The sequence below is a fragment of the Delphinus delphis genome, chromosome 9 (genome assembly GCF_949987515.2).
Source record: "Delphinus delphis chromosome 9, mDelDel1.2, whole genome shotgun sequence".
NCBI classification, from domain to species: domain Eukaryota; kingdom Metazoa; phylum Chordata; class Mammalia; order Artiodactyla; family Delphinidae; genus Delphinus; species Delphinus delphis.
Window position 1 is genome coordinate 32,459,715 of NC_082691.1, and position 23,669 is coordinate 32,483,383.

A 23,669-nucleotide genomic window follows, 5' to 3' on the forward strand; every position below is an offset into this window, starting at 1 on the left:
CGTCCAGAGTCTGTGCTCTGCAACGGGAGAGGCCACAACAGTGAGAGGCCCGCATACTGCAAAAAAAAAAAAAAAACACTCAACAAACTGGGAAAAGAAGGAAACTACCTCAACATGATAAAAGCCATATATGAAAAGGCCACAACTAACATCATATTCAACCACGAAAGACTGAGTTTTTCCTTTAAGGTCAGAAACAAGGCAAAGTGGAGCGACTAAGCCCGTGCGCCACAATTACTGAGCCTGTGCTCTACAGCCTGCGAGCCACAACTACTGAGCTGACGTGCCACAACTACTGAAGCCTGCAAGCCTAGAGCCTGTGCTCCGCAACAAGAGAAGCCACCACAATGAGAAGCCTGCGCACTGCAACGAAGAGTAGCCCCTGCTCACCGCAACTAGAGAAAGCCCGTGCGCAGCAATGAAGACACAACGCGGCCAAAAATTAAAATTAAGTAAATGAATTTTAAGAAAAGCAATTAGGATTAAAAGTGTCCATTAAAAAAAAAAAAAAGAAACAAGGTAAAGATGCCCCCTCTCACCACTTGTATTCAACTTAGTATCGAGTGTCCTAGCCAGAGCAATTGGAAAAGAAAAAGAAATAAAAGGCACCCAATTCCGAAAGGAAGAAGTAAAATGATCTCTGTTCACAGATTCCATGATCGTATATGTAGAAAACCCTAAAGACTTCATGCACACACACAAAAGAACCCTGTTACAATTAATAAGTAATTTCAGCAAACTAGCAGGACACAAAATCAACATACAAAAATCAGGTGTATTTCTATACTCTAATAATGGTTAATGTGAAAAGAAAATTAAGAAAACAATCACATTTACTATGGCATCAAAATGGATAAAATACATAGGAATAAGCTTAACCAAGGAGGTGAAAGACTTGTACACTGAAAACTATAAAACATTGCTAAAAGAAATCAAAGAAGACACAAATAAATGGAGACATCCTGTGCTTATGGTTTGGGAGACTTAATATTGGTAAAATGTGCATATTACATAAACCGATGTTAAGATTCAATGCAATTCATATAAAAAACCCAATGTCATTTTTTTGCAGAAGTAGAAAAAAAATCCTAAAACTCATACGAAATTTCAAGGTACCCTGAATAGCCAAAATAATCTTGAAAAAGATCAAAGTTGGAGGCCTCACATTTCCTTATTCCAAAACCAGCTACACTGCAACACCAACTGAGACACTCTGGTACGGGCATAAAGGCAGATATACAGACCCATGAAACAGAGACTAGAGCCTAGAAATAAACCCTTGCCTATATAGCCAAATAATTTTTGGCAAAGATGTCAAAACTACAAAATAGGGAAAGATAGTCTTTTCAACAAATGGTACTAGGAAACCTGTATATTTACATGCAAACGAATGAAGTTGGACACTTACCTTATACCATGGACCAAAATTAAAATAGGTTAAAGACCTAAATGTATAAAACCACTAGAGGAAAACATAGGAGAAAAGCTTCAGGACATTGGATTTGGCAACGATTTCTTGAATGTGATACCAAAAACACAGACAATAGAAGCAAAAATAGACAAATGGGACTATATCAAACTTCAAAACTTATGTGTGTCAAAGGAAACAATCCACAGAGTGAAAAGGCAATCTGTGGAATGGGTGAAAATATTTGCAAATCATATATATGATAAAGGGTTAACATTCAGAATACATAGGGAATTTCTAAAACTCAACAAGAAAACAAATAACCCTATTAAAGATGGGCAAAGGAGTTCAATAGATAGATAGTGCTCCAAAGAAGATATACAAATGGCCAACAAGCATATGAAAAGATACTTAACAGCACTAATCATAAGAGAAATGCAAATCAAAATCACGAGATATCACCTCACACCTATTAGGAAGGCCACTGTCAAAACAAGAAACCAAGTGTTGGGGTGGATGTGGAGAAACTGAAACGCTGCTGCTGGGAATGTAAAATGGTGTAACTCCTACGAAGGGCAGTGTAAAGGTTTCTCAAAAAACTAAACACAGAGCTGCCATATGATCCAGCAAACCCATTTCTGGGTATATATCCAAAAGAATTCAAAGCAGGATCTTTAAGAGATGCTCATTAAAACATTATTTACAGTAGCCAAGAGGTAGAAGCAACCCAAATTCCGTTAACAGCTGAATGGATAATCGAAATGTGGTTCATACAATACATACAATGGAATATTATGCAAACTTAAAAAAAGAAGAAAGTTCGATCACAGTCTACAAGGATGAGCCTCAAGGACGTTATGCTAAGTGAAATAAGCCAGCATAAAAGGACAATTACTGTATGAGTCTACTCATATGAGGTATCTAAAGTAGTCAAATCATAGAAACAGAAAGTAGAAATGTGATTGCCAAGTCCTGGAGAAAGGAGGGAGGGAGAATGAATGTTTAGTGGGTAAACAGTTTCAGGTTGGCAAGATGAAATAGTTCCAGAGATCTGTTGTACAACAATGTGAACGTAGCTTAATGCCGCTGAACTTAAAAATGCTTAAGATGGTAAATTTAATGTTTTTTTTTAACCACAATAAAAAACCAAACAAATCTGAGCTATTATTAATTTTAGGCTTTTTCCTCCCATGAATACATACTTTCCCCCAAAACTGGACCACATTGTACATGCTGTTTTATAACAGGTTTTGCCCATTGACTACAGAGTGAAAACTTTCCAAGTTTATTCCCTATTCTTCTAGGTCATTTAGAAAGGCTGTTTAGTATTCCAATATGTGAACCTACCACATTAACCAATTTCCTGTTGTTGGACACTGGATTGAATTATTTTACTCTTATGAACAATACTATGTAGCTAAATCATGTTATGCCTTTTAAATAGTTTTAATATCAGCTTCTCTCTCTCCTTCTATTCAGCTCTCAGCTGTTACACTTCTCCCCTTCTAATCTGTGATCAGATAATCAACCTAGTTAAATCAGTTTACTTGTAATAAAACCTTATATACGATTCTGTCCCTTGCTCTGAGTCCTAGGTAAAAGGGACAGCTGTTGTAGAAGCTGTGAAGGGAGGCCGTTTATGCTTATTTTGGGTCTACTTTCAGTTCGACCAGCTCTGCTAGAATCGGTTCTTGCCTCACTGAATAAATCCAGACGGTGAAAAAAAAAAAAAAAAAATCCAGATGGTGGCACTTGCTCTCGTGCCTTGCGGTTGCCTTTTCCCTTCCACTCTCTTAGGGTCTTGAAACTCAATCTACCTTTATGCCTGGCCACCACCTCAGTGTTACCTGTTTCTGATTTTCTGAAGCCCTGCTGCCCCTTAGGGCCTGTCTAGGAGTTCCTGGCCTCCTTGGACTCCTGATACCAGTATGCATGCATACTGCTGACTTCTACTTTGTGGACTTCTTTGCTTCAGTTTCTCACACTTTTAAGGAACTCATAGCACCTATTTGTACTTTTTGACAAGTGCACTATCTGACAACTTTGGATCTCATTTGTGTGTGTGTGTGTGTGTGTGTGTGAGAGCACAGAAAATAGACTTCCAACAATTACAACTCCCAAATTGCATATTACTAAGTAGCCTAAATGTAGTTGGATAGGCTAGTTTCCCAAACTTGCCTGAAGGATCTCATGGGTCACTTGGTAAAAAAAAAACACATTCCCAAGCCTAGCCCAATGGATATATTATTTAATCAGTACCCCAGGTGATCCTTACAGTCAGGCAGATTTACAAACACTGGGCCCTTAATCTGAATCCTCAGAGCTTCCAGGACATTGGGAAGTTCAATTGGGACCCAAGGGAGCCTGGTAAGCCTGTAACCAACCTAATGGTAGCACAGGGTTCATTCCATCAGGGTAGGACAACTCTAGGAGTCAACTGTGTTGAAAAAAACATTGGAAAGTCTTTAGAGCTTACGACCAAAGCAGGAACTTAGGGTCTATTTATCACTTCTATACCAAGGATGGTTTCAAACATACACCCCCTTGAGTAGGTTTTATTCTAAATGCTGGGGTTCCACAACTGTTAGTTTGAGTCATACAGTTCTTCAAAAAGTGTAACAGAGAAACTGGATACCATGAGGATTAAACCCTTTGCATATATGCTAAAATCACATGGAGTGCATATCTTTTAATAGTTTTTACTTTCACTTAAAAAAATGACTTCAATGCCAGATCTGTGTCAGGAAACTGTTCTCACAGTGCTAGCTGTGTAATTTTTGAGGCTTGAGAAAGGAACACAGAACTCTGACACATATGCTTCAACTCATGACAGGTCTCTGGGTATTTGGATCAACCATATGTAAGATATACAAGATATTACTCCCTCAATCTGAGGACACAGGGAGATCCAAACATGTCTGAGAATTCTAATAGAAACTCTAGAAACAGCTGGTGAATCCTCACCGCTCTACATAAACTATTTGGGGGAAGCAGGGAGAAGATTACTGAAAATTTTAATTTCCTTGTTGGAAATTTCCAAATTTATTATAATAAACATATTTTATAAAAAAGTGTTTTAAGAAATATACCACAAAGGAATAAGAGCATACCATAATAATGTAAATGGAGGCGGAAGAAAGCAGCCTAGATTTGTACAAAAACTTTTTTCCAGTTATAAGTCCCTTCTCTGTTACTTAAAAAAAAATTCTAGAGAAGATGCATCTTGAATAAAGAGTTATTCGTTAGTTTAAAAAAAATGCTTTTTGGGCTTCCCTGGTGGCACAGTGGTTAAGAATCTGCCTGCCAATGCAAGGGACACAGGTTCGAGCCCTGGTCTAGGAGGATCCCGCATGCCGCGGAGCAACTCAGCCCGTGTGCCACAACTACTGAGCCTGAGCTCTAGAGCCCACAAGCCACAACTACTGAGCTCCCATGCCACAACTACTGAAGCCTGCACGCCTAGATCCCGTGCTCTGCAACAAGAGAAGCCACGGCAATGAGAAGCCCGTGTACCGCAACGAAGACCCAACACAGCCAAAAACAAATAAATAAATAAGTAAATAAATTTATATTAAAAAAAATGCTTTTCAAAAATGCAGCTAGAAATGATCATAAGTATCATTAAACTTGCCAATAATGTTGCTGTTTATAGTTGAAAAAAGCTTCCTAGTCCTTTTTTAATTTTCCTGATTTTCTTTCAATTAAAAAAACAAAGTAATGCATGTACATGGTAAAATATTCAAACAGTTCAAAATGGTATATAAAGTATTTCTCCTAACTCAGACACCAATTCTTTTCCCAGAGGTAATCATTGTTAGCAAGTTTCTTAAATATTCTTCCAGAAATGTTTTATGCAACTACAAAGGATATTTATATACTATTTATTCACAGGAGATCATAATTTCTACTCCTCTTACAATCCATCCACTTGATGGGATAATGTGAGGAAAAAATAGAATTACATAAAAATTAGGCCAAGATAAAAATTAGCCCAGAATTGTTGAAGAAAACTCAAATGGTCCATGAGAGAGCCAAAACTGAGGAGGAAAAAATATGAGGGGAAAATGCTTCTTAGGTCTTAAAAAGTTTTCACCCTTTAAAAATTGTTATTTCTCTCTTTAAGAGAATCTTCTTTAACATGAAGTTTAAAGTCATGCTACTGATATTTATTTGGTAAGTAGGCTAAACATTTAAGCATTTTTTCTCTGCTGGTTCTAGAAATTATCTCCTTCCTTTTAAAAAAAATGTTTAATGTAAAATTTTAAATGGTAAGAGAGTAAAGTGATGTAGAATAAGAAAAGTACTTTATTCACTGCACCCTGACAGTTTTTTCAGTTCCATTCATAATTATAGCAAAAAAAAAAAAAAAAAAAATCCGTTGCTGAGTTTTTGTTGTTTTACTTAAATAGTTATACTCAAGAAAATGCTAAATATAAAAACTCCTATTATTGAAAGTTTATACTTCTTATAAATATATATGTATATATATAATATATATGTATGTATATATATATATCTGCCCTTTCATATGAACCACTCAAAACAATTTTAAAAGCTGTTCTTTTCTGTATTTAAAATTACTCGTTTAAATATTTAGAAGTTCCACGGGAGGTGGCTTTAATGGAATTTTTCCCAGAGTAAATTTCTTGGATTGAAATTGTTCCTGTTCTTCTGCTGTTAGTTGATCCCTGGGTGTGAATAATACATTATCTGTTGTGGTGCTGCCATTTGAGAATGAGAGAGAGGTGGATATGCTGCTGTTTCCAAAGGTGTCACTGGATGACTTGGAAAAAGCAGTGTGAGACTGTGAGCCTGGACTACCAAAACCAGCTGAAGAACTGCCGCTTCCAAAGGCTGGGGCCTCTGGAGCTCCAACAGGTCCTGCTGCCGTAGAAGCTGCAAATCCTGAAAATCCGGATGATCCAAAACCAGAAGCTGCAGGGCTTTTAAATGAAAATGAAGCAGCAGATGTGATCTGGGGTTTCCCAAGTCCAAAAGCTGGAGTAGAAGCAGTGATGGCAGAACTGGCGGAGGGTACAGCTCCAAATGCTGGAGTACTCCCAAACGCAGAAGGGCTTCCAGAAGGGGCAGTAGCAAATCCAGAGCTTGGTTTAAAACTAAAATTCTGAGCACTAATGCTGCTGTTGTTATTCACTGGAAAACCTAAAAAAACCAGAAAAAGAAAAAAAGAAGCTATTAATCAGAAAATGTAGCTATATTACTACTCCCCACCCGCCCTTTTTTTTCTTATTTCTGCCATATTTAGATGATAATTAACTTATTGGAAGGAAGAAGAGAAAAGTGAAAATGAGAAACTAGGACAAACCCACTAAACCCTGTTGTCCTGTCTTTCTGCTACATTGATCTCATTTGCACCATAATTTACACTCAAGGAGGCAGCTCTTGAGAAACCTCAGGGATTAGGGAGTAAACCTTCACTTCACCTGTCCCCTCATCTCATCGGAACTGTCATTTGAGGACAATACTATGCTGTTATATACAGGGACAACAAAGTCCTCAAAGCTGCTGCTACCCTAACTATGTATTCCTATGGAAGTCTTGAAAAACCATTCCTAAAATATACTTCTAAAGCCTGAGCCATAGGGTCTTTCAAAGACCATGCCCATTCTGAATCCCATTTCGCAAATGCTTGATGAGCCAAATTCTTTGAAGCTCTATTATGGAAGGTGGTAGAGTTTGCAAGAGTGACTTAAAATGGCACTAAACAAAACTTCAGGCTTTATATTTGAAACCTATAAAATCCTATTTTTTTCAATCAGTGAAGTCCTTCATTACTTTGTCACTTACCTGGTGACCCAAACGTTACTGATGGCCTACTGCCAAATCCAAATGCAGGTGCTGCTTGATTTACTCCACCCTTTATATCAGAGAGCTATTAAAAAAAGGTAGGCAAGTGAGTAATTCTCAAGTACCTTTTCTATACACTTTATAGCCAAATTCAATTTTTAAAATGTGCACTTAAAAACGTCTTCATTTTGTTTAATATAGAAAAATGCCTACAAGTGAATGTTCATAGAAAAAAATGGGCCAACCTCAATGAGTTCGAAGTGATTGTGCGGCTGATGAATTATGAATGATTTTAATTTTACTTATGCTTTTAAAACACTTTCTAAATTTCTTCAATGAACACATATTAAAATCAGGAAAATACTCTTTAATTCTAGATTTTAGTTTCAAGGTTGATCTGCATTTATCAAAAAACCTAGATATTAGGTAAAGGACCTTTAGAGGCTACTCAGTCTACTTACTCAAATGCTTGAACTGAAGTTAATTCGCAATTACATTATTAAAAGCTTGCCACTAAAATCTATTAAACATTTCCTTTTCCCTGAAAATATTTTCTGCTCTTGCTATTTTCTGCTCTAGAAATGTCTTTCGTCTCTGCTTACTGAAATCTTAATCTCCTTTTCAAGGAACTGTTCACTTAATCCTTACCTCTAAGAAGTCTTCCCTCATCAACCTAAGCACATAAGATTTCTCTCATTTTAGAACCCTATTGGCATTTTTTCTTTCAAAACAAAATCAACTTTACTGAGGTACAGTTTACATAAAATAAAATGCGTCCATTAAAACAATCTATCTATATTTTGATGAGTTTTGACAAACTTATAACCACAACTACAATCAAGATTTAGAATATTTCCATCACCCATAAAAGTTCCCTTGTGTCCCTTTCCAGTCAACACTCTCCCAAGCTCTGGCCCCAGGGAACCATTCACCTACTTTCTATTACTAGAGATGAGGTCTGTCTTTTCTAGAGTGTCATATAAATGGAATCATATAGTATGTACTTTTTCTTTTCTTCGTCTAGCTTCTCTCCCTCAGTCATTAACAGGTATGTGGATAAACAAATTATATCCATATAATAGATTAAAGGAATAAAGAATAAACCACTTGGCAGGGACTTCCCTGGTGGTCCAGTGGTTAAGAATCGCCTTCCAATGCAGGGTATGTGGGTTTGATCCCTGGTTGGGGAACTAAGATCCCACATGCCACGAGGCAGCTAACCCTGCACGCCACAACTACTGAGCACGCAGGCAACAACTAGAGAGAAGCCTGCGCCTTGCAATGAGGAGCCTGCGCAATGATGAGCCTGGGTGCCGCAGTGGAGGATCCCGCATGCCGCGATGAAGATCCCGCTAACCGCAACTAAGACCCGACACAGCCAAAAATAAAATAAATAAATAAATATTTAAAAAAACCCAATCACTTGGCATGAAGAATTGACACGTGGTAAGCCAGTTGTAGGTAGGCTGTCCAAGATTCTCACCTACAGAAGGGCCCCTAGGAAGGTGGCAAAGGACATGGAACTTCCAACCTTAAAGGAAGCTCTATAGTTCTCTGGACTCAGTTATCCCTTCTACATCAGCAATGGTGATGGCGGGCCATCTCTCATCTAGAGAAAAAATACTTCCGAGGAGTCCTACTGAATTCAAATGGCATTACAACAACTGAAAGGTAGAAGAAATTAGCTTGCACAAGAGTCTAGTCATTTGCGGGGGGTGTGAGGAATTGGGACATTGGGGTTGACACATATACACTATTGACACCATGCATAAAATAGACAACTAATGAGAACATACTGTATAGCACAGAAAACTCTACTTAATGCACTGTGGTGACCTAAATGGTAAGGAAATCCAAAAAAGAGGGGATAGATGTATACGTACAGCTGATTCATTTTGCTGTACAGTAGAAACTAACATAACATTGTAAAGCAACTATACTCCAATAAAAATTAATTAAACAAAAATAAAATGCAATGCCCCCCCAAAAAAGAGTCTAGTCATTTAGAAGCACATATTTAAAAACAGAGTAGGGGGACTTCTCTGGTGGTGCAGTGGCTGAGAATCCGCCTGCCAATGCAGGGGACATGGGTTCGACCGCTGGTCCGGGAAGATCCCACATGCCGCAGAGCAACTAAGCCTGTGTGCCACAACTACTAAGCCTGTGCTCTAGAGCCCGTGAGCCACAACTACTGAGCCCGCGCGCCACAACTACTAAAGCCCATGTGCCTAGAGCCCGTGCTCCACAACAAGAGAAGCCACCGCAATGAGACGTCCGCGCACTGCAACAAAGAGTAGCCCCCTCTCGCCACAACTAGAGAAAGCCCACACGCAGCAAAGAAGACCCAACACAACCAAAAATAAATAAATAAATTAAAAAAAAAAAGAAAGGAGTCGGGACTTTCAAACAGTCATTCACTAACTTTAGACAGCTACTACTCTCATAGCCTTTTTCAGAAAGTACAAAGAAAAACCACCTCGTAGACTGGAAATATCAAATTCTAAATGTAAATATCTTATTTAAAAATAATATTCTTAAGAACTTCTTATGGGGGTAGCAAAATAAACTATTGACAGAGATAATGAATATGCTGCAGTAGGATCATGTATCTTTGGGGACAAGTGGGCATGTATCTCCTAAAGGCATTTCTGTATAAGACAAGGAACATATGGTCCTTCAGTCACAAAAGTATACATTAGTCTAAATATGCATTCATATTTTTCAAAGCAATTTCATTTTAAATGCTGATAACCTGGCATACTTGAATTTATGTAATATTTTCCAATGTTTAAAACTAGTACCACCAAAGTTAAACACCTTATCCTAAAAATAGTTCTAGAAAAGCATAATTATCTGTGCTTTTCTGACTAAGGAACAGAGATAAAACAATTCCAGGACCGTGACTCTAAATGATAATATAGTTCTTGAGAATGTGTGTATCACAATTCTTGACAGAGAATTTTAGCTTTGCTTTCCAAATCCAAAGTGAAATTCTGCAAAAAAGCAATAGATAAGACGTTTCCCTGTAGAAAATTCTCCAATACTCACCAAAGCTATTGTAGTTGATGTATTTAGACTTTTCAGTTCATTTACCCTGTTCCTCCACTGATTTATTAACTGTTGGATGGAATGTAGCTGGAGAGAAGACAGAAAAATGATGAGTCAATATTGAGTGTTTAAGATAATCTCTCCAACAATTTCATGTTTGTATTTCCAAAGTCACAATAAATTTATAAAACATTTTTACAACACATAACTTGTAAAATTTGCATTGACCTACCCCTACTTGCTAAAGATACTCCAGCTGTAGACCCCCTTCCCTGTTCTCCAACTCCTTGTATCACCTAGTTAAAATCACAAGTACCTGGCAGTACAGAGACAAACATGTGCACTAATTGAAACACATGATATTGACTGTAGACAATAGAAAAATACATGATTTATGTCATTTCCTTTAGGCACTGAACTTATTCAAGCCCAGCTTTTCAATTTTTTGATATTTGATATATGAGAATGTTAATCTATATACAAGACTGCATTTTATTTAAGTTTGTTTTTCTAGCATTCATTGTGGTGTCTGCACCTAAGACATACTCCATAGATGTTTGCCAAATAATGAAAGGTATGATTTCTGGGACTGATTGCTGGATAACCCGTAATAAAAATAATGACATTCCTAGTTACTACAGTCAAAGTATATTATCACCATTTTAGATAACCAACCAATTTCAAAGAAATTGTAAATTTTAATTTAGAATATAAAAATAGCCTTGTTCTGAAAAAAAATTATAGACCTCATCCACTTTGCCAACACACAAGCAAGCCACTACAGAGAAGACAATAATTAACAGCTAATCGGTTAGGTAGATGAATAGGAAACAAACTTACATAACTCTGTAAGTTATTGCTGGTTAAGAAGTTATGGTATTCAAGTCTCAACTCCTCTGGTGAAATATCTGTAAAACCTGAAGTGAGGAATCAATTGGAATCTTTAAATACCAATACTTTTGATAGTAGAGTAAAATAAGAGGTACTAGACAGGAAAATATGCTAATCTTGATCATTAGAAAAATTTCATAATCATAAGGAAAAAATTCAAAGCCTATACTCTATTTAATAAAGTATAAAATTAGAATAAAATATAGTTGTTATCTGATCTTTGAAGGGGAAAAATTTTCTAAAGATAAATGGAGTGGAAGGAATAATAAACAAAAGAAACAAGAAAGAATTGACTACATATACATTCATACTTCTAAAAAAAAATATTCTGTAAGTCAGAAACCACAATAGCAAAATTGAAAGGCAAACAGTAAACTGGGAAAACCATAATTGCAACATATATGACAGGAGAAGAGCTAACATCAATGTATAAATAGCTATTACAAATCAGTAAGAAAAATAAGTTAGTATGGGCAAAGATAATGAACGGGCAATTCACAAAACAATTCAAATAGCCAGTAAATAAATGAAATTAAAAAGTTCACGCAAAAAAAAAAAGTTCAATTTAAAAATACAACTTAGGGGCTTCCCTGGTGGCGCAGTGGTTGAGAGTCCGCCTGCTGATGCAGGGGACATGGGTTCGTGCCCCGGTCTGGGAAGATCCCATATGCCGTGGAGCGGCTAGGCCCGTGAGCCGTGGCCGCTGAACCTGCCCGTCTGGAGCCTGTGCTCCGCAACGGGAGAGGCCACAACAGTGAGAGGCCCGCATAGCGCAAAATAAATAAATAAATAAAATAAATAAATAAATAAAAAAAATAAAAATACAACTTAAATAGAGATACAATGCTTTATTTATCAGACTGACAAAAATTAATAATGAATAATTGTTATTAAGGATGTGGTGAAATGGACATTCTCCTAAGTTGCCATTATGGAAATCAAAAAGGTAAACTTTTCTGGGAGGAAAATTGTCAATAAATGTCAAATGCCTTAAAAATGCTCATACCTTTTGATCTTAGAATTTCTAGGATTTAACCTCAGGAAATAATTAAATGTATAAACAAAGGGTGTTACATAAAAAGATGTTCATTCTAGTATTTTTAGTAATGGAGACACTGAAAACAAAGCAGAATACAACACTAGGTTATGATTCCTAATTATACATATAAATAAGAAATATGTGTGCACGTTTTGAAAGAAATACACTAAAATGTTACAGTTGTTATCTCTGAGATTAGTTGATCTTTATTCACATATTTCTGTATTTTCCAAGTTTTCTATGGCAACAGCTGTAACTTTCATAATTAGGAAAACTTTTTAAGAAAGGGAGAAAAAGTTCAGGATATTTTTCTACAGAGAATTATTTATAACCAGACACCATTAACTCCAAAGACCCTTACCTCAGAATAAAGAAAAGACTAAACATTCAAATCAGAATCCTGGAGCTCTCTAACAACTTGTCTTTACCACCTTTATTAACTGCTCAGGCCACAAAACCTAGAATCACTTTGCATTTCTCTCTTTCCCCATATCTAATTAATAAGCCTCTTGCCAGTACTAGCTCCAAAACAGAACACGAATTTTGACCTATTCTGTCTCCACTGCTAGTAACTCTCGGTCATCAGCAGTTGTCTCCTAACTCATTGCCCTGCCGCTATTTTGCCCCCCAACAGACCATTTCTTTTCATACCAACAGTCTAAGTGAGCTTTTTAAAAATTAATTAATTAATTAATTTTAATTATTTATTTTTTGCTGCATTGAGTCTTTGTTGCTTGTGCGCGGGCTTTCTCAAGTTGCAGTGAGCAGGGGTTACTCTTTGCTGCTGTGCGCAGGCTTCTCAGTGTGGTGGCTTCTCTTGTTGCGGAGCACGGGCTCTAGGCGCACGGGCTTCATTAGCTGTGGCACGCGGGCTCAGCAGTTGTGGCTCGCGGGCTCTAGAGCGCTGGCTCAGTAGTTGTGGCACATGGGCTTAGTTGCTCCGCGGCATGTGGGATCTTCCCGGACCAGGGCTCAAACCCAAGTCCCCTACGTTGGCAGGCGGAGTCTTAACCACTGTGCCACCAGGGAAGTCCCTAAGTGAGCTTTTTCTAATCAGATCATATCCCTCCTCCTGCTCAAAGCTCTTTCTGGCTTCCTAGTGCAATTAGGCCCAACATAATCTGGCTCCTGGCTGCCTCTCTCTGGCCTTATGTCATATTACTCTTTCTCTTATTTACTCTCCTCTGGCAAATTCAGGCCTTGCCAGACGAAATACATGGCAACCTTGTTTCCACAAGGGCCTCTGCACTAGCTATTGTACTGTAAGCAACATTTTCCCCCAAATCTTCCCATAAGTGACATCTTCTCTTCATTCAGGACTCGGCTCCAATACTGCTTCCTAAGAATAGATAACCACTCTCTGTGAAGAAACACTATCCCTCTGGCTACTTTCTCCTCCTTCCATCTGTTACTCATCTGAACCATGAAGACAGAAAATGATTTGAGTGACTATTTCCTCAATTCTTTCAAGGGTGGTACAAATGTAGTATCATTCTAGCTGCACAGGAAAAATTAATTCATTATAATGGATGCCTACAGACAGTGATTCTCCAACTTTCTGGTTTCAGGACCCATTCACATTCTTAAAAATAAATAAGGATGGCAGACCTTTTGCTTACATGGGTTACATAAATCAATATTTACCATATCTGAAATGAAAACTGAAAAATTGTACAAAATATTAATTCACTTAAAAATAAGAAATATATCAACATAAATGAAAAAACTATTTTCCAAAACAAAAAATAAAAATTTAGTGATATAAGTGGCATTGTCTTATGTTTGTAAATCTCTTTAATGTATGGCTTCATAGAAGACTGTTGGATTATTATATCTGCTTCTGCTGTTCAATCTGCTTCAACCTGTTTCAGCATATTGCCTGGTTCAAGTATATGAAGAAAAACTGTTCTCACACAGATGTGTAGCTGGAAAAGGATGACTTTAATGGCCTTTTCAGATAATTGTGGATATCCTTCTTGATACTATACCAAAACTTGACAGACAGTAGTTTCTTAAAGGTTAGCTATAATGTGGACTCAAATCATATTAATGAAATCATATTAATAAACCAAAACTATTGTTTTATCTTGCACTTAGAAAGGATTTTTCAAACATGCATAATTTTGTAACGTCACACATTGGTCATCTGGAAGATATTGGTTCACTGAGTTATCCAGAACCTCCAAATGTTGGCACATGTCATCTTACAATATCAAAAAATTTGTTAATGTTACTTTGTGTGTGCTTCCCATTTTGTCACATAGAATATTTAAAAGGTGTACACTTAACGGTCAATATTTAATAAACTTAATAATTTTTACCTCTTCATCAAGGACATTCTTAAGTGAAAATGGCATTAAAATTTTTTTATTGACTATTATAATCTGCTAGTACAGTTTGTTGCCTGTGCCTCATCAAAGCTTTTGTACGAACAGTGCAAATGTCAACACAGTGAAAATGGCAATTAATGTCTTAGTATTATTACGAAAATATTTCTAAACTTGTACAGCCCCTAAAAGGATTTTAGCAATAGGGTTGCCAGATTTAGGCAAAAAAAAGAGGATGCCCAGTTAAATTTGAATATTTGACAAACAACAAATACTTTAAAAGTACAAGTATGTCCCGGGAATTCCCTGGTGATCCAGTGGTTAGGACTTGGCGCTTTCACTGCCGTGGGCCCGGGTTCAATCCCTGGTCTGGGAGCTAAGATCCCACAAGCTGCACGGCGCAGCCAAAAAAAAAGTATAAGTATGTTCTAAATACTATATGGGATATTCATATACTAAAAATACTGTTTATCTGAAATTTAAATTTAACTGGATGTCCCATATTTTATCTTACAACCCTGCTTATGGATCTACATTTCACACTGAGAACCACTGCTCTAGGGCATTAGGCATTATGTTCAATTCTGAACTTTTTAAAAAAGGCTTAACACTTATTTTCTTTACAGAAAAGTCACTATCTAAAATTATCTTATTTATTTGTATTACTTATTGCCTCCATCCCTCAAGAACATAAACTTCATAAGGGATGGATCCTATCTATCTTACTCATTGCTATATCTCTAGCACCTAGAATGAGGCCTGGCACAAAAGAAATTCAATAAGTATTTGTTGAATGATTAAGTAAATAAACAACTAAGGAGTGGTGTGACACAAATGCTCACAGAGAATGAGCAGATAGAGCAGAGACAGACAGAAATCCCAGAGTTCTGAGAGACTGAAAGGGCTCTCATCTTCTAGGCACTTGCTGTTCAACTTAATAGGGCCCAGGACCACCCAGAGTAGGCTTATAAAATTGTGGTGGTCTAACGCAAGAGGGAGGGGATATGGGGATATATGTATGCATACAGCTGATTCACTTTGTTATACAGCAGAAACTAACACACCATTGTAAAGCAATTATACTCCAATAAAGATGTCAAAAAAACAAAACAAAAACAACTGTGGTGGTCTAGCTTTCAGCCCAAAAAGGGCGATGGACAAAAGAAAATGGGAAGGAAAGGAGTATTCTAAAGAAATGCTATCTCTGTAGCCCAGCTAAGGCTCCTTACCTTCAAATATTACCCCCAGAATAGATCTCAACATGCTTTATGAAAAATAACTATCCTTAGAAAAAAAGATAGGGGAGAAAGAGAACAGAATCAGGCAGCCAAAGCCTTGGCATAACAGGACTCTTCTATTCACTGCAGGCAGCTAAAGGGTTCTGAAGTTGTATCGACAGGAAACCAAGGAAGCAGAGCCTCTTCTTGGGCTTACAGAATTGGAAAGGTGGTGGTTCCTGATTCTACTAATTTTCCCAAGGGATCTATATATCTTGAACTATATCTTCCAACCTCAATCTCTGAATTATGAAGTTCTGCTAGAATACTCGGATACTTTAAACAATGTCCAAACTCTCCTAACTGTAGCTAAGTTTGTGGTCGATTTCTTTATTTGACATAGTCTTGGTTTTAGAAAATAATAGTTGTAAAAAACATTTTAAAAACACATAATTTCTAGTTACCTGAAATATTAGGTTTCTTTTTCACTGGTGAATAAACAGAAAACATCCACTGCCCTGATGATTCCCAAACCTCCATATCTTTTACAATTCCTTCCCTGAGAAAAAAAAAGGGCAAAAGATCTTTTTCTACTGATTGTTAAAATTTACCATTTATAATTTTCAATGATTGAAATTTTAAATTGTACTAAATATATAATTTTAGATTTTTCCGTTATATTTTCTGAGGAGTGTTCTTTAAAGCAGAAGCTTATAGAAATATGAGCTACATTTCATGATTATAAATAATATCAAAGAAGTTCATAATTTTGGTTTTCCAATACACTGAACCATTAACTGATACATTTACTGAGAACTCAACTATCATACCATACATATCTTAAAGAACTGAAATATAATAAAATACACAATACTAAGTTTAATCTTTCTTTGTTCATTATTAACATCACTGATCATTTAATTGGGAAAGAAAGAACCAGTAAGTAATAAAGAACCATAAAAATATTTAAGTGGTTAGGATTTCAGAGATCATTTTGTCTAATTCTCACATTTTGCAAAAAGGGAACAGACCCATGTCCGTGGTTAACTTGTTGGCAAAGTCATGGATATATCTGGGTCTAAATTAAATATTTCCCCCTTATCCAGAATAGCAGAATTAATCAAATAAGAATAACTGATAATAAAATAATAATAAAATTTAGGATTTTTACGATGACAACATCAAATATAGGAAGGAGGGTTTCTTTTTCCTTTTTTAATTTTTTTAATTTGGTTTTTTACTTTATTTATTTATTTTAATTTATTATATATGGTACATGGTTCAAAATGTTTACAACTAGTCTAATTTAGTTACGGGATGTAAAAGACTAATGAGTATATTTAAGTTCTGTCCTAATTGCTGGGGGCTGACGGAACAGTTATACACAGCCAGGCACTGTTTCGGCACCAATCATAAATTCTACTATGAATGTTCTCAATAAATGGTAAGAAATCTACTCCACAATAATGAAGGAAATCAAATGAAATGTTTACATGGGCTTACTGAAGTAGAAGTTTTAGAAAGAAGAATACGAGATGCTATAAGTGACCTCCAAGATCACAAGTTGCTTTAAATCACCTCATACTTTGTAAAGAACTCATAATTTAATATAAGCAGGACTACATTAGAAAGATATTCACAGTACGGTGTTATCAATAGAAAAGTGGAAAAAGCATAATTATCCCCAAGAACTCATTGTATCGATAAAGAAGAATGACATTTTTAAGTGAAATAAAGTCTAGTATGATACCTGCAAAATAGTAATTATCTCTGATCATGGATGTTTTTTCTGCTTTTTGCTTATTCTGATTTTTTAATAATTTAATAAAGTAATAATAACATTACCTCTTTTTTAAGGAAAGTACTGTAGGTACTTTTGAAAAAAATAAGCAAATGGGAAGGAATTTTTCTGAAGGCTTTCACTTACAGAAGTTTCTTTTCATCTTTCTGCCCATCAGAGCTAGGTGAAGCAAATGGGTTCTGAGACCATCCAAACCCCCTGTTCCTGCTAGCTGACGCTCCAGAATCAAAAGGAGCAAAAGATGGCTTTTCTTGATCTTTGCTGCCCCCCCATGGTGTGGATTTGGAGAAACTGGATGGCTGGATAACACTAGAATATCTCTGGCTGGTCGTAGTCCATCCTCGTCTGTTACTACCTGAAATAAACAACAAAATAAACAATTTTACTAGCAACTCATTTTTAAAATCTCTTAAAATTTCATTGTAGTTTGTTTTATTATATGTGCAGACATTATGTAAAGATTCAACAAGCACTACATTTCCACTCATTTTTTTTTTGCGCTACGTGGGCCTCTCACTGCTGCGGCCTCTCCCATTGTGGAGCACAGGCTCTGGATGCGCAGGCTCAGCGGCCATGGCTCACGGGCCCAGCCGCTCCGCGGCATGTGGGATCTTCCCGGACCGGGGCATGAACCCGTGTCCCCTGCCATCGGCAGGCGGATTCTCAACCACTGCGCCACCAGGGAAGCCCTCCACTCATTTTAAATTACAAAACTCTTCACTTTCAATTTATATAGGTAAGTGTAGTATCAACAAATCACATAATGGTCTAAGTTAACAAGATTGAGAAGACTGTAAATCCACAGAAAAATAATGATATATTACTAAATTCAGCTGACCTAAGTTTATTAGGTAAACAACTGTTCGATAATGGAGTGGATAGAAGGCATGTACCGAAATCATAAGCTCCTTCATGATAAAAAGATGTGTCTGTATCATTCTTTGCTCCCCAACTGGGCCCTATATATTAGTAAAATCTGAAAAACAGACAATGTATTGAGAAGTGTATTGAATATAAAAGATTAGAGTCTACCTTCTGTCCTTGAATAGATGGGTAAATCTATTTGACTCAGTATTCTCTCTGAGAAAACAACACCAACCCACCTACCTTCCACAGGGAGATTATAGAGGTAATTTACATATGAATAAAGTGTACTGAGTTCCTCTATTATGAGCAGATTTCTAGTATTCTATAATTATCAAAATGAGCCAACATTTTTATCCTCTCTGTCTCTATATTTTACAAAATTTTTTCACTTCTACTGTCTCAATTATTCATCACTTCTTAGTTGGGGTCAAGATAATTCACCTTGTTTCTGACTGAATTAGGAGATATGCCATTAAATATGTATATTAAAAACTCGAGTGATGGGAGATACACTCCTTTATGAAAATTCACCTCCCAATTCTAAAACTGCTTAACGAAACCTAAGAGGAAAGGGGGCAGATTGCTAGACCAGATCCCTCAAGTATGGGTTAATGATATTTTATTTTCCTAGAGTTTCAAATCCTTTGCAGGGATGACACAACTGAAGAAATTCATTCCATCTTTTGTATACAGCTTTTGGTCTTCATACTTACTAATTCCATAAGCATTTATTTGTTTCTGGGCATTAAATACACTGTTTACTTGATTAGTTTTATCTCCACTTTTAAAATCCATTAACATTTATCCATTCAACATTTATTCTCTAATTACTGCATTTAGAGTGAGTCTCAACAGAATGTCATATTACGTTTTGTTGTTCCTGGAAATACTCGCACATTTATCAGATCCTGAGTCTTAATTTTTGGTTTGGAATATTTCACTAGACCAATTTGTGGGTGATGCAAAAAGACTGCCCCCAAGAAGAGGAATCAGACGTGAAACCACAATGTAACACAAGGTTTAAGGGTCAGATGAATAGCCCTAAAGGAGGAAAGAGAAGGGAGAGGTGGTCAGCATCTTGTGGTAACTTTAAGGACTAAGTTTCAGTCCTAAGGAAACCTAACGATTCATCTGACCTCTAAAACCTTGCATTGTACTATGGTTTCATTTCGGACCCCTCCTCTCCTTGAAGACAGTCAATCCTTCTGCATCATCCACAATTGGTTTAGTGAAATATTCCAAAAGCTTCGACAATGACTTAGGCCAGGAAGCAGGTCAACGTAGTCCTTCACCCCCTTCCCTCATAGCCCAGAGTTCTTAACTGAGCATCCCACTCTCGATTTTACCCCAAATTTTATGAGCATGTGCATTTATCTGAGGTTAATGGCTCTGTAGCTTTTATTAGATCTTCAAAGGAGTTTCCCAAAGTTAAGAATCCTGACTTTGACCCCAGTTGCTAGCCTCTCCCTAGAAAAAACGTTTAGAAAAAGTTATATTCAAGGCATCAAGGGGCAAAAGCAAGTACGCAGAAAGGTAGTAAAGTAGTAAAGAAAGGAGGCGTCCGGGTCGACCTATGCCAATTCTGCGAACCACTGCCGCCCAAAGACAAGGTTAAGTTCTGACACGTATTCCTGTTTTTCATTAGTAAACAGGACCAAGCCCATGCCTCCAACCGCTCAACAAAAGCCAACCGAGCTCCTAATAAATGAATAAAAAAGCCGGTGGGCGGGGCGGGCGAGGGGACGACGCGGGCACGTCCGCGTCACCTGACTGGTGCGCCTCGGCGCTGTGCCCAACGGCTGGGCCCACGAGGGACGGCCGTTCGTCGCCGGCTCGGCCCCACGCCAGGCCTTCCCCAGCTCGGCTAAGGGCGAAGGATGGAGGAGAACGTCACCTGAGAACTGCTGCTGCCGTCCTTCGCCCGCACCCCCGGCGCCGGGATGTTCGTTCCAGCACCGATTTCCGAAGCGACACCGGCCTTGAAGGAAGAACTGACAAATGGTCATGGCGACTGCATCGCGGACGGAACTGTTTTCAGTCGACACCCTCAGCTAGCAGAGCCCAAATCAGCCGGAGGTCGCGGCTCCGCTACTGTGACGTCATCTTCTCGCGCCTGGGAAAGGCCCTTTATCTCTTGTCCCGTCCCCACTGCGAAGAGAGGCGTGGATTTTACCCAATAGGATTTGAGAAAAGTGGGACCGCCCCCCACGCACTGAGCGTGGCCTGGGAAGGCAGGATGATTGAAAGGTTACATGGAGAAAGGCGTCGAAGACCGTGGTGCAGCGTCTCGTTCATCAGGGGAGGCTTGAGGTCCAAAATGAGAGGAAAGAAAGTTGGTCGGGCAAACCCATAACTTCAGCAAGGCCCTGAGAGGAGAATCAGCTGTGGTTTGAGAGGCCGAGTCGTATTTTTCATTTGTAACTGCTGAGAAAGTAAAAATCTGCCCAGCCATTCATCAGGATGGGTAACAGTATAAGATAAAGCCAGTTGTAACGTTTACAGGAAAGTTTCTTTTAAGGACAAACTGCAACTAAAAAGTATCATAACAACCCGCGTCTTTGGATACATTCTTACACGGAGAAACCTTGTTCTTTAAAGTCCATGTAAACGTTGCTATTTGAAATTTTATCAGTAAGAATGAAACATTCCACTTTTGCCTGGAGGATCTAAGACACTTTGACACAGAGAAGCAGCTTCTATTTCTAATCAGGTGCAGAGCTGCAGACAAGGGGTTCCTGAAAAGAATATTACTTATTCTCTTAACTTTGTGGTTTCCAAGGGAACATGATCCTACACCCACTTCTCACTCCAGATGTGATGTTGTTGCCTCTTTACACCGCTCTGCTTTGCTTTGAGGCTATCAAAACTGTTTCATTTAGATTTTATCTTAACTCCACCTTTCCCACAAATCCTACATCTACCTTTTCCATTGTGTGGTGAGACACCCTACAGTTCCTCTAGTGTGCAGTCTCCTTGGTTGCAATGCGTCAATAAATCTGACTTTGTTGGCTTACAGGTTCGTCCCCGGTGGTTTAAGATGACTAGCCATTGTTCTTGCTCATATACTTTGTTTGGATTTTGATGACAGCAGAATCTACAGGAGCACTGGGAATAACTGGTGCAACCTAGTTTATTATTTTTTTAAATCAGTTTAATTCATTTGTTTTGAAAAAAATTTATGGAGGAGTTACATGTATATATAGTACAAAGATCTTTTTCCTGAACCATTTGAGACTATATTGCAGACCTCATGCCCCAACACCCAATTATTTATTGTATTTCCTACAGACAAGGACATTCTACTTAACCACAATATAATCACCAAAATCAGGACATTAATATTGCTGCATACTACTATCTAATCCTTAGATTCTATTCATATTTTGCCTAACGTCCGAGTAATGTCCTTTAAAGGACAAGGATGCAGTTCAGAATCATTGTTGCCTTACTCATATTTCTTCAGGCTTCATTCTGGAACATTTTCTCAGTCTCTCCTTGACTTTCATGACCTTGACACAAACATTACAGCTAGTTATTTTGTAGAATTTCCTTAATGCAGACTTAATCTGTTTTCTAGTAATTAGATTTAGATTATGCATCTTTGGCATCCATGGTCTTCACAATGTACCTGTCAAGTTGTGCACAATTTCTGTTTGTCACATTGTCACGTTCACTTTGATCACTTCAGGTGTTGTCTGGCAAGCTGCTCCACTGTAAAATTACTCTTTTCCTCTTTGTTAGTAATAAGGATTTTGTAGGGAGAGACTGTGAAAGTATATAAAAACCTCATTCCTCACCAAACTTTTAGTTCACTCATTTATTTATTCCTATCAGTATGACTTATGGTTTCCAATTTTATTCATTGGGTTATAATTTGTTACTATAATTTATTGTGATGCTCAAATCATTTCCAGTTGACACATCCCATGATTCTTTGAGCACTTCACTTCCTGGCCTAAAATATGCTCCAGGGTCATCTGACACTTTCCCTGCTTCAGTCCTGGAATCAGCCTGTTCTCCAAGGAGCCCTGGGTCTTTTTTGGTGGCACTTAGAAGCCAAGATCTGAGCTCTAAATTTGCTCATTGCTATTGTGGTATCTTTGTTCCCAAATCCTTTCATGGGCATTGCTAGAGAATACATACTATAGACACATTTACATTAATACATATTCCTATATCTATATGTCTATTAAAAACTATGACTGCACACTGATAACCTCCAATTTCAACCCAAGATCACAGAATTCATTTTATTTCCCCTTTGTATTTCTTTCATAGTGAGAAACTTGGCTCCCATCATTCTTAACGTATCTATTTTGAGCAGTCCCCTTGTAGTAATGAATCTCTCACTATGTTCACTGACTTTTCATCCATGCAAATGCCAGCATGTGTAAGAACTTTGCTGGCATCAAAGACCTAAAATAATACCAGTTAGGCTGAAGCTTAAACAAGGGTGTGTATGGTGCTCTGTGAAGGTGGAGAGGTGGGCAAAGCCAGAATCCTGACTGAAATCATCTGAATAAAGTGCTGTGTGAGATGATGACAGCCTAGGGCTGAGGCATGTAGAACTCAGTAGTGATAGGGGAGGGGTAGGTGGAAATCAGGAGAGTGAGGTCACGGGAAGGAAACATCTGGTTTCAAGGTGGCAGAGTAAAAATGCCTCTGCCACCCTTTCCTCTTGAAAATATCTCACAATGAGGGGGAAAACAAGCAAAAACATCATCTTTGATTATACTAGGAGATAACTGTAATTTCAAACCACAATTTATGAAGACTGAATGCACATAGAAGAGTACATAGTAAATTACTTAGAGGAAGAATCATATTCCTGTAAGATGGACAACTGATGTCCCCAGAGAAGGCTGAAAAGCCACAAGAATTAAGAACCACTAGGTATCACAGAACAGTGGACTGTTTGAAAATCTGTATGAGGTTCAGTTAGAAATCCATTAGGTGACTATCCTTACCTGTTGGGAGATAGGTTCTTTTCTTGAAAAAAGGGAACAAGAGAGGCTTTAGGGTCCAGGATGTAAATATAGAGGGTCAAGTTATGGTACTGACAAAAGAGGAACCGAACTCTGCCTGTTGAATGGCGCTTTGTCTGAGCTCCAGAAATCCTGCAGCCAGGCTTATTGTCAGTCTCTTCCCAGCTTGCTCCCCCACACTCAAGGGGCAGGAGTTTGTAAGTTTATATTCTGGAGAATCAAACATCCCAGAAAAAGATCTGTGGATCTCTTACGGATCTCCAACAAAAACAGGCAGC

At 37.8% G+C, this 23,669-nt stretch overlaps 1 protein-coding gene across 1 annotated transcript; it reads right to left on the reverse strand.

The window, feature by feature from the left end:
• Positions 1 to 2,240: 2,240 nt before the first annotated feature.
• On the reverse strand, positions 2,241 to 22,830 carry NUP42 (nucleoporin 42). The gene is made up of 7 exons (XM_060020389.1): positions 20,301 to 22,830; positions 17,666 to 17,894; positions 16,203 to 16,297; positions 11,105 to 11,181; positions 10,265 to 10,351; positions 7,217 to 7,301; positions 2,241 to 6,571 (listed from the first exon to the last, which is right to left on the reverse strand). Exons 1-7 carry the CDS (start codon positions 20,410 to 20,412, stop codon positions 5,994 to 5,996), a joined length of 1,263 nt encoding a protein of 420 aa, XP_059876372.1. The 5' UTR covers positions 20,413 to 22,830; the 3' UTR covers positions 2,241 to 5,993.
• Between the last annotated feature and the right edge of the window lie 839 nt (positions 22,831 to 23,669).